General features: G+C 41.6%; 1 protein-coding gene across 1 annotated transcript; it reads right to left on the reverse strand.

Moving 5' to 3' along the window:
• Nucleotides 1-870: 870 nt before the first annotated feature.
• KBTBD8 (kelch repeat and BTB domain containing 8) lies at nucleotides 871-10,403 on the reverse strand. The gene is made up of 4 exons (XM_027723027.2): nucleotides 10,327-10,403; nucleotides 8,053-8,263; nucleotides 6,328-7,442; nucleotides 871-4,552 (listed from the first exon to the last, which is right to left on the reverse strand). The coding sequence occupies exons 1-4, from the start codon at nucleotides 10,340-10,342 to the stop codon at nucleotides 4,089-4,091; spliced, it is 1,806 nt and encodes a 601-aa protein (XP_027578828.1). The 5' UTR covers nucleotides 10,343-10,403; the 3' UTR covers nucleotides 871-4,088.
• Nucleotides 10,404-10,725: the final 322 nt, after the last annotated feature.

Raw genomic sequence — 10,725 nt, forward strand, 5'->3', positions numbered from 1 at the left:
CCGAGCCCATAAGCTCTGGACTAACTTGTCATCCACCCCAAGACAGAGCTCAACACATTCCAAGTGTTGCCTCACATAGAGGCAACTCCACCACCACACCTGCCCGGTCTGTCTTTCCCAGTGTGCAGCCCTTCATGCCAACATTCCAGTTACACCAGCTATCCCACCACATCTCTGCAATCCCGGTGAGATCAAAGCCCTGTGACTGCACACAGGTGGTGCCTGGAGAGCCTGACAAGAGCAGCACCTTCCCAAACAAGAGAACCCCATGTTGTTTTCCCAGGCTGCCATGACTTGGCAACTCCACTGGTCATTGGGTCCCTCCCTCTGGAAGGGAACAAAGGTTTACAAACAACCAGTATCATGCACAAGCAGCTCTGCTGAGCAAAATCACTGCAGCAGAAGCCACAAATAAAGCTGAAGAGTTTTGCTTAAACAGCCAGGGGAGAGGCCTCTTGTGCTCAGCTCTGCAGCAAAGACGCTGGGAAATTCAGTATAAAGCATTTCAGGGTTTTCCAATACACAGTATTATTAGGATGAAAAGCCCTACTTGACATTCCTGCTAGGATGTCAGCTCCAGCTACAGGCAGGGAAGAAGGCAAGGGAAGGAAAGTAAAGAGAAAGAACATGTTGCCTGTGTGCAAACAAGTAAAAAGTTAGACCTGAACAGGCACAAGGAACGAGACAAAAAAGTAGAACAAAGCACCTTCCACCTTGAAAACAAAAAAAAGAAGTGACACACACAATTGAGACACAAGTGCAGAAACAGAAGAACTGAACAAACATCAAAAAGATACATCATTGGGTTAATTTTCAGAAATTTACTCTACTAAAATGCACACAAGAGATTTATCACAAAACCAGTTGAACTCCACTGTATTTCAACAATAGGTTTATTTTAAGAAACATAACATGACATTAAGTAAAAATGCAAAATTGTGCAATTATGGCAAAATGTTTAAAAATCCACACATTTGCCCTCATAGGACTACAGTACTTCTTACTAACATACCTGAGCACTGAATGTTGGATGCCACTTCTCAACAGCCTCTCGAACAGGGAGCTCTTCGATCTCTTGTAGAACATACACTGCATGTCTGGTGCACCAAAACTGCTTTTAGTTATTCTAGAGTTTACTGATGGAATCAAGTGGAAGTTACAAAATGTTTCCTTCTAAAGTTAACTAATAATTCTGGAAAAGAGATTTACACTCACCTAAGTCCTTACAACGCTAGAAATTCATTTCATAAAGGGAAATAAACGAATGCAGAAAAAATACCAAATGGGCAAAATGTACAGATTACTGTTCAAATATTACCAGTACCTTTGGTGCAATTATTTTTTTTTTGTTTGTGCTGTGCAAGTTTACTTAAGCCTGACTCTAAAGCAAAACTTTACCAGGAATCTGACTTTCAGCAAAACGTAGAAGCATTTAAGAATTGGCAAAATGTCACAGCTACATTACTGTCTCAACAAACTCCTCATGCAAAAGATTTAGTATATTCTACTCCCACGGCAAGTTCCAGGATTTAGCTTTCAAACACATGACAGACTTGGATCACACCCTCAGTTTGAATGGTTAAACAGAATGGAGATCTTCGTACTTTAGTGCAGATAAACAAAATTAACAAACCTACTGCAGAATTAACCACAGCATATTGTACTTCTATACATCACATGACCAGTCAACTGCTAACTCAATCCTATTTCATAGTTTCAAGTAATATATTGAAATTTGTTCTACTAAATAAATATAGAAGATTGTCAAAAAGCAGCAAGAAATCTTGTAAATATTCAACCAAGCTTAAAAAAAAAAACAAACCAAAAACAAAAACAAAGAAACAAGGAAAAAGCTCCATAACACTTTGCAAAAAAAAAAATGGTCTTACACACAAATGCAACACTGTTAGGGAGGGTGCTTCAGAAAGCTTGCAGCTAGAGGCCTACAACAGCGCAAAGAGAGCTAGCCAAGGACTAAGGACCATTTTAAAAATTAAATTAGTTGTACTCTTCAAAAAGCCTCTTATTCTTGGCTATGCATATATATAAAACTATCCAGAAGAGAACTAAACAAAGGAACAATACACCTCAACACTGTTGGAAAATGCAGTCTTAGCGAGAATTGCCAAATTCAGGACAAAAAGAACCACAGGTGCTCGCACTGGAGAGAAGCGTTTGGTGAATCTCCGGAAGATGAGGTATGTAATGCAAAGAGGCATTTTTGTTTTCCTTTCCATTTCACAGTTTTTTGTTTGTTTGTTTTTTTTTTTTTCTTTTTAGACATTTTGTGCAAGAATTAAGAAATAGAACCAGGAGAGTATTTTCGTGTATTAGAAAGATTCCATTTGGGAACAGTAAGACCACGTAGTAAACAAACATTATCCAAATCCTCAGCCATGCCAGGGGGATAAACAATGAGCTAAATATTTGGCTGACTGAAATGTCAGCTGTTAAGTCAGATAGTGGTAAGCACCTTCAGCCAGTGATGGCCAGTGCCATGTGAAGTTAACTGGTTTACTTAGGTCAGTTGGAGAAAATAGGAAAGAGTAAGATAACTTACAGCTCTGCAAAAATTAACAAATTAAACCTGGCAAATTACAGCTGATGCAAGTTTTAGAATTCATCTTTTCCCTTTTAAATTCAGTTTTCACTACTGAAGTGGAGGCTGAACTTTGAACTTATTTACTTCTTAAAAATAAGCTAAAAAATAACAGAAAGTGTTGTAATACATTGGATCCTTATTCTGTATTTTCTCTAAGAGTATTTAAGCCATGGACATTTATTGTCAATTTTGCTTTAATACACTGGATAATGATGACAGCTCAGTAGTGCAATTTTTCACATTATAGATCAGAATGGAAGAGAAAATATTTGAGGGCTTGACTGCAGAGAGAAAAGAAAAACAACATGTGAAGTTAAGCCACACTTTTCCAAATCACTGGAGCACATGCCAACTCTGCACACAGCACTGTACTTTAGTGGAGACAGAATGAACACTCCACACAAAAAAAAAAAAAAAATAAAAGAGAACCAATATTATTAAGGCCATATCCTGTCACCATTCTGTGCAAGAATACCACTGCAGTAAAAATGTTATGTTAGAAAAGACAATCTGATGACAGGACAGGGCCCGAAGACAGACACACACTCCATGAAAAATAACAGGCTGTCTTAAACAGTAGCAGAAGGCTGGCCCATTTCAGACAAACAAGTATTAAAAATGTACTAGCACCATCAACTTTTGGGTTAAAGCCCTTTATGGGATGAAAAAAAGGTTTTAATCAGTGTTAAAAAAAAAAAATGTTTTTACAGCACTACATCTACGTGGCAAAAAACAGGTGTGGGATTTTTTCCCCCACTATCATTAAGCTCAATTTTAACAAAAGTCCACAGACAACAAGTGGTACAACAATATGAACAGGCCTCCATCCGGGGCTAAAGTACTCCACAATCCAATTCTGACTGAGCTTTTCTCCCAAATTGTAGTGCACAAACAAATCACGAACATCTCAGAGGACTTCAAAAACAGTACAAAAAGAACAGATCATTATGAATCAGGATCTACCATTCCTATGTACTTTCAATCTAAAGTAAAAAAAAAAAAAAAGCAACAAAACTTAGTGATATTGCCTCAAATTTTACCCGTATTAAAAAAAAAAAAAGAGAAAAAAAGAAAAGTCACTTCAACACATCTTGGACATCCTTAACTATTAATGCTAGATTTTCTTTCACTGTAGTGCATAGTTATCCTGGCTCTTCCACTTAATTTGCTTTTACCACCAAAACACCCCTCTAGTATGACATGATTAAGTGTTTACCAGAAAAAAAATGCTGATAATTGCACTTTGTAACCTCCTTCTCATTTCCCAGGAAGATATCAGTAAATATGAAACTGAACCAGCAATTCCCTCCCCAGACTGCAACCTTTAAAGAGCACCCATCCCCACAGACAAAAAACTGTCTGTTTCAGCTTACAATAAATACTGACAGAATTTCTTTGTTTTCTTTTAAGACATGTTTTCTCTAGCATCAAATTACCACTGAAATCACTAAGGCCTGTTACCGAAAAAAAAAAAAAAAAAAGAAATTTAAATAACTTTCTGAAGACACTGCGGATACAATTTAGCAACAACACATTCAAAATGCCGGCCTAGATCCCAGAGCTTGTCTGGAGTCTCGTATACTTTCTGCCACTGGTCAGTAACCTCATCGTACTGGTAGAGAGAATTCTTCCTGCTGGTTCTGAAAACGTGTTCTTCAACAGTGACTTGAGTAGCTCTGACAAACAGATGGAGTTTGTTTTTGAGGAGTACGAGTTTTATGTATGGATTAATGGACTGGTCACATGGGAAGTCTTTTTTTCGAGTCCACTTGTTCTGCTCGATGTCGTAGGCCTCCACGGTGAACATGCGCTGATGGTTCCCACAGGTCCCAGCTATGTAGTAGATGGAGTCGTTGTACACCGTCGCCAAGCCTTGGAGTCTAGGCACAGTCATGGGGGTCAGAAATCCCCAGTAATCCTTCTGAGGATCGTAGCAGAGAAAAAATTCCCCTGAAAAGAGAGAGGAAAAATAAAACATAACTTACGCTTCGTTTCCAGACCAGCAGTTCTGCGGCCATCAAGCTTTCAGGTGCTTTCTTCCACAGACAGAAATACTCTTCCCATAACAAACACTCACTCCCAGTACCATCACCTGCTTTCCTTCAAGTGCATTACAACAACATTAACATCATGAATAAAAACTACTTTGAGTTTCTCTTCCAGCAGTAGAAAAGGGAATTTGAAGCTCATCAAAACCACAATGTTTTACATATTTCCTAGCTACCCTTTATTCCTTCTAAACCACGCTTATTAATTCGGGACAAAACCTTTCAAGATTGCAGTCTTGAAATGTCTGAAGTACATTTGTTTCACTCTTTAACATCTTCAAAACATGTCACCTACAGACTGGGGAGTCTCAGAATTCAGTGCTTAAAGCTGCCAAACCTGAGCAAATAACTGTGCTTTGTACTTCACACAGATCTTGAAGCTACTCATATGAGGTGGTCAAGTTACACACTTAGGCTGATTTGCTTAAAAGGAGGCCAGGTGAATCCCTGCATGAAAGTACTGATTCATTGTTAGCTTTGTGATGAGGTCATAAAACACCTCTGCTGTTCACTGCTCAGGGCAGCATAATGGAAGTTCAGCATTCTTTTTTAACCACCTAATGTCTCTTTGACCCAAGAGAGAGAGAGACATTGAGAGAACTTGTGAACGTAACAGAATCATTTAAAGCCACAACCAACAAGAGTCAAACCTGATAAAGAATAAATGGAAAAAAACTCTCTGTAAATCACATGAAAGCCCAGGAATGTAAAGTCAAGAAATCAGGTTGACTTTCTCTGGTAAATAACAAGGACCTTACAAGGTAAATAACAAGTATTCCCTATCCTGTTTCTTTCCTGTGGTTCAGCTTAGTATGGGAAGTGACCCAAAGAGGGAACTGGTATGGATGCAAGAACCCAGCTTCTACAGGTGTTTACAGAGGTGGTAACTGAGACACCTCCTCGTCTTCCTTTCTTTCTTTCCACTTCCTGGGCCTCTTACCACAGCCCCACAGACCAGTCTCAGCACTTTTCAGAGTAGGCTGTGTATGGCTCACACACACACTCAAATACATATTTTATGTAAGATCTCCATAAGTAAAATAAAGGGAAGAATAAATTATTTGATTCATTGCCATAATGATCTTTTTTATTCATTTAAGAATCAATATCTAATACACCAATAAGTCTGATCACTTACCAGAAGGAAGGATGTAAAGGCAGTACTGTAATTACTGACCAAAGAAACAGAGCTAATTAAGAATGACAATTTATCTCTTTCTAGTTACTAGAATGATTTCAGAAAGCAGGGCAGGGCAGGAAACAAAGACCTACAGTGGTTAACTGACTTTTACAAGTCACCAAAAACACAGACACCAGCAACTCCCACAGCTTTAGCCCAATAAAATGTAAAATGCTTTTTCATGGGACAGTATCTTTTCTTCAACACTAGCACATTTCACCCAGGTAAAGATTTAATACAGAATTTTCACAGAAACGTTTTATGCTGTTGACTTAGAACACCAAAACTGCCATTTGTGCAATAACTCAACACAACTTACTGACACGTTTCCAGGGCATGAGAATTCAAGCAGCAACCTCCCTCTTTCTTGCCCACTGCTCTCCCTAGTTTTCCCCCACCCCAGTGCCCCAGGGGTTTTTCCAAGGTGCTTAAGAGAGCACAGAGATTGAAAACTCCCCACTTCCAACAAAATGCCACAGTCAGCCAAACCACCTTACCCTGTAAAACATAGATGTTATCCTTATATTCCACAGCACTGTGAAACTCCATTGCCACTGGCATGGGACAGACAGCTGTCCAGCAGTTCTCCCGGCTGTCGTAGCACTCCACAGACTTGAGGGAGTTCCTGCCATCTCCTTCATAGACTCTGCCCCCAATGGCATACAGCTTTCCACAGCAGTGAACCAGCTTGCAGCCTATCCTGGCTCGCAGCAAAGGAGCTTTTGGAAGCCACCTGTTGCCAGAGTGATCGTACATCCAGAAATCACTCTCCGCTCTGTGGTCGATGGAGACCTCGCTGCTGCTCGGTCTGTAACCACCCGCAATATAAATATCGTTATCAGGAGACACGAGAATTCCTACCTCCCTCAAGTCATTTGGTGGCTTGCATAGTTTAAACACTCTCCCTGTGACCGAATCGAAACAAGGCACTGTTTGCTTCTTTCCTGAGTGTTTGTGGGCAGCATCAAAGCATATGATCATTTCAGAAGCGGTCATTCCAAGCCGTTGTGTGTAGCCATTGGCACTGGGTTGTCCCTTTTGTACACAGCTTTTGGCCATCGCCTGTGCAAACATGGGAGGGATTTTCTCTAAAAATGTCTCTTCCAACAGAGGCATACGGATGCATTTGGCAAATATTTCTGGAAGGTGCACTTCTCTCTTATTTTGTTCATGCTCAAACCACCTTATAATGCTGTCATAAACGTGTTCTTCTTTGTCTACATTTAAATCATCGCTGTTGAGGATACTTATCAGTTGGTCTTTCCTCAACTGAAGAAACTCCTGCTCTTTGGTGACACTCAGAAACTTTTTACGAATGTAGTCTTGTGACCTGTCCTTGAGTTCCTGATGACCGTAGTGATCAGCGAAGATAAACACCCCGATGGAGTTCTGTGGGTCCAAGTGACTAATCATGTATTTAGCACACTGGTCTTGTATGGAAGGGATCTGGAAGATACTGGCTGCAGTGAACAAAGCTTGGACGTTGGCCTCTGTCAGCACTACTCTGGAGGTATATGCATAGTTCAACACTAAATGCATTGACTCTGCTTCCACACCAACTATCCGAACTTCCTTCTGGGTGCTCTCGGTAAGGCCGCTCGTGAACATCGATCTGCAGAGGAAACACATTCAGCAGTTTATCTGCAATTACCTCCTAACTACTGCTATGAAATTAAATTGCACTGTACAGCTAATCCCAGTGCACTTGTCTTCACATCAGCCCAAATACATTTATTACAGGTGTTACATTTAGGTACCCACACAGGACAGTTTAAGACTGTCTGAACTGTCTGACAGTTCTAGACTGGCTGAAACAAAAGCAGTGAGCTGGAACTTCTTGCCTAATTATCTCACTAACCTCATGTTAAAATTCACTGAGTTTACAAGCAAAGCTCTTGACATACCATCCTGAGTCTTAGCACTCAACTTTCAACAAGTTGTTTCATGTGCATACTCCAGAATGTTAAAATATGTAACTTTAAAAGAAAACAATTGGAGGCAGTTTTGTTTGTTTTACAGTTGTGTGACATTTCCTCCAATGAGACTTTCCTTGACACACAGACACTGATAATTCATTGACCTTAAGATAACAATAATATTTACTTGCTAGGATCTATAATTACACAGAATATTAGTATAGGTGCAGGGGTTTTTAATTTTCATTTAACAAAAATAAGCTCTAATTCTGTTTTGATTACCACTAGAGCAATGGACTGTCATACCTGAAATAAGGACTGATTGCAGCAAGAACATTCCTGTGACAAGAGAATGTTTTCCCATGATCCACTTCCACCACAATATCTGTCAGCTGTCCTTCATCATACATGGTCTTCAGCTGTTGCAGGATACTACAGGCATGGAAGGGGTCCATTCCACTGCTGACTGGGTTTGAGGGAGGAATTCCGTTCAGTGTTTGTGAAAACTGACTTGGTTCTATAAAGCAAAATCAAAACTGTTTAACAAAAAACAACCAACAACAACAACTAAAAAAAACAACCTTCAAAAAAATTACCACATGCCAAATAACCCCATGCATGACCAAGAATCAGCACAAATTTGTTCCATAGTTCCTTATTGTCAACATCCATCAACAGCAAGTCTAACATTTTCAGGGGTAAATATATATATTTTTTTTTTCTTTTCACAATGTAGATGTCAGTTGCCATTAACCCATAAAATTATATTCATTAATGTTAAGGAAAATAATACAAATATTTCATATTTATGACACTTCACTGGGGATTAGGGAAATCAAGTCAAGAATCACAATGCTTATTGACTTATAAAATGAAAACAACAAGGAATGCAGAGGAATAAAATAAGTCCACAACCTACCCCACCATTACACAAGTCTGTATGTAAATATTTAACTTCACACCGAAACAGGAACTGCCTCCTGCCTTACACAAGTGATGGTTTGAGCACAGACTCATGAGGAAACAGCCCTACAATAAGTATATTGGGCAACAAATTTAAACTCACATAAATTTGTGTCTACAGTTACACGCTTTTCTCTATAAATAAAATACAATTATCATTTAAAATTGCCCAGGTATGAAGGAGTTCACGTATCACTGTGGAAACGTATTTAGTGGAGCATATGCTGCTAAACAACATGTGATAAGCCTAATGAAGTAAATCCCAAAGTGAAAATTGAGCAATAGCTCAAGCACAAAAATCCGTTTCGTAATAGCGACAAAATTTTTACGCAACAACAACAACAACAAAGGAAAGCCCAAAAGAAAAACATTAGGTGGCAAGAGCTGCAAATCAGGTAAAGCTGCTGACTTGCAACAGAGAGAGCTTCCAATAAAATTTGGGAAACACAAAGGGGAAACAAGGAGAGAGACCAGCGATGATGAATGGGAGATTTAAACTCTAACTCGTGGTGATACACAGCAGCTGCAATTTCTCTTATGCAGAATTCAGACACAGCTTCCAGCACAGCCACAATAAACCAGGAGGGATCTGCTGCTGGGCACCCATTTCCCACAGCAGCACTGAGGCCAAACATCATCAGTGTCTCTTCAAAGTATCGTTAGAAAAAGTCTTCAAAACATTTGTTTATTTCTTTTTTTTTTTTTTTTCAAACAAACCGGTAAATAGTTAAAAGGTAAAATCTACAACAGGATAATTTCCTTATCCTTACTGATAATTTCAATGTTTCCAACATTTGAAACTAACCAATCATTAGAGAGGGGGAGAATTTGTACTTGTTAAAAAACAATGTTAATCACTAGTTGCAAGTAAATAACACTTTGCTAGGTCACTTCCAAAGCGTCCTACCTAGCAAAGCTACAAGAAAACTTTGATGCATTTACTGTTGCACAAGAGTTTCAGTTACTTTCTAACAGCGAAAAAGATGCAAAATTGTTCATCTCTGACCGGGCCAGTCACTCAGGCAACGAGCTCGTTATGAGGGCAGCTTCCAGTGCTGAGAACACTCATCCTCGTATTCCAGTTTTTCTATTTAATCCTTGACACGTTACAGCTTTCACCCCATAAAACCTCCCCAGTCGCTTTGATCAACTTCATTTTCTCCTCCCACCCCAAGCGTCTTTTTTCCTCTATCAACACTCCTCTCGCTCGCACCTCAAAATTTTAACTCTGCCCCTCACGAACATCACCTCAAAACACTCTCTACATTAATTTATGAGTCGCTCCTCCTCTCCCCACACACCCATTTTCACAGAAGCCTTTCACCAGCCCCAGCTGAACTCGCCTCATACCGCGGGGGGGGGTTCTCTCACAGGACCCCCTCCCCGCCCCCCTCATACAGCACAGCCCCTCACACACACCCTTTCCTCTCACAGCATTCTCCTCCGCCCCTACACCCCTCACCCCCGGACCCCTCACAGCCCCCCCATCCCGCACACCCTCACACGGTGCTCCCCCTCCAGCACAGGCCCAAACCCCCTCACCGCCGCCCCCACATACCCCTCACCACACAGGCCCCGACACCCCTCCCCGGGCCCCCCCCGCCGCCCCGCACGGACCTCCCAGCGCTGCCATCCTGGGCCCCGCTCGGGCAGCGGCTCCGGGGGCGGCCCGGCAGGAAATGTCACCGCGCCGCTTCCCCGCCGGCACCGCGCACACCCCGCAGCATCGGCCGCGCCGATTGGCCGCTGACCCCGCCACCTGCCGGGAAATGTAGTGCGGGCCCGCCGCCCGCGGCGCGCGGAGCATGCCGGGAGCTGTAGTCCCTCCCGGGCCGGATGCCTGGGAGTTGTAGTTCCCTAGGGGGCGGGCTCTGCCCGTCGCGTAGCAACGAGGCGGCGCCTCCGGGCGAGCCGCCATTTTGGGCCCTGGGGCAGAGATGTGGGGGCACCTCCAGCGCCTTGTTCCGGAATGTTGGAGCCTGTTCCCTGCTGACCGGCTGAAATAGCCTCTCCACG

The sequence above is a fragment of the Pipra filicauda genome, unplaced genomic scaffold (assembly GCF_003945595.2).
Source record: "Pipra filicauda isolate LSUMZ 115617 unplaced genomic scaffold, ASM394559v2 scaffold63_size3267554_pilon, whole genome shotgun sequence".
NCBI classification, from domain to species: Eukaryota; Metazoa; Chordata; class Aves; order Passeriformes; family Pipridae; genus Pipra; species Pipra filicauda.

Excerpts from the sequence above, each read along its gene's own strand:
- KBTBD8 (XM_027723027.2), bottom strand. Across the intron at positions 7,443-8,052 it reads GCAATCAGTCCTTATTTCAG|ATCGATGTTCACGAGCGGCC; the intron begins GTATGACAGTCC and ends TTTCCTCTGCAG. Across the intron at positions 4,553-6,327 it reads TAACATCTATGTTTTACAGG|GGGAATTTTTTCTCTGCTAC; the intron begins GTAAGGTGGTTT and ends CTCTCTTTTCAG.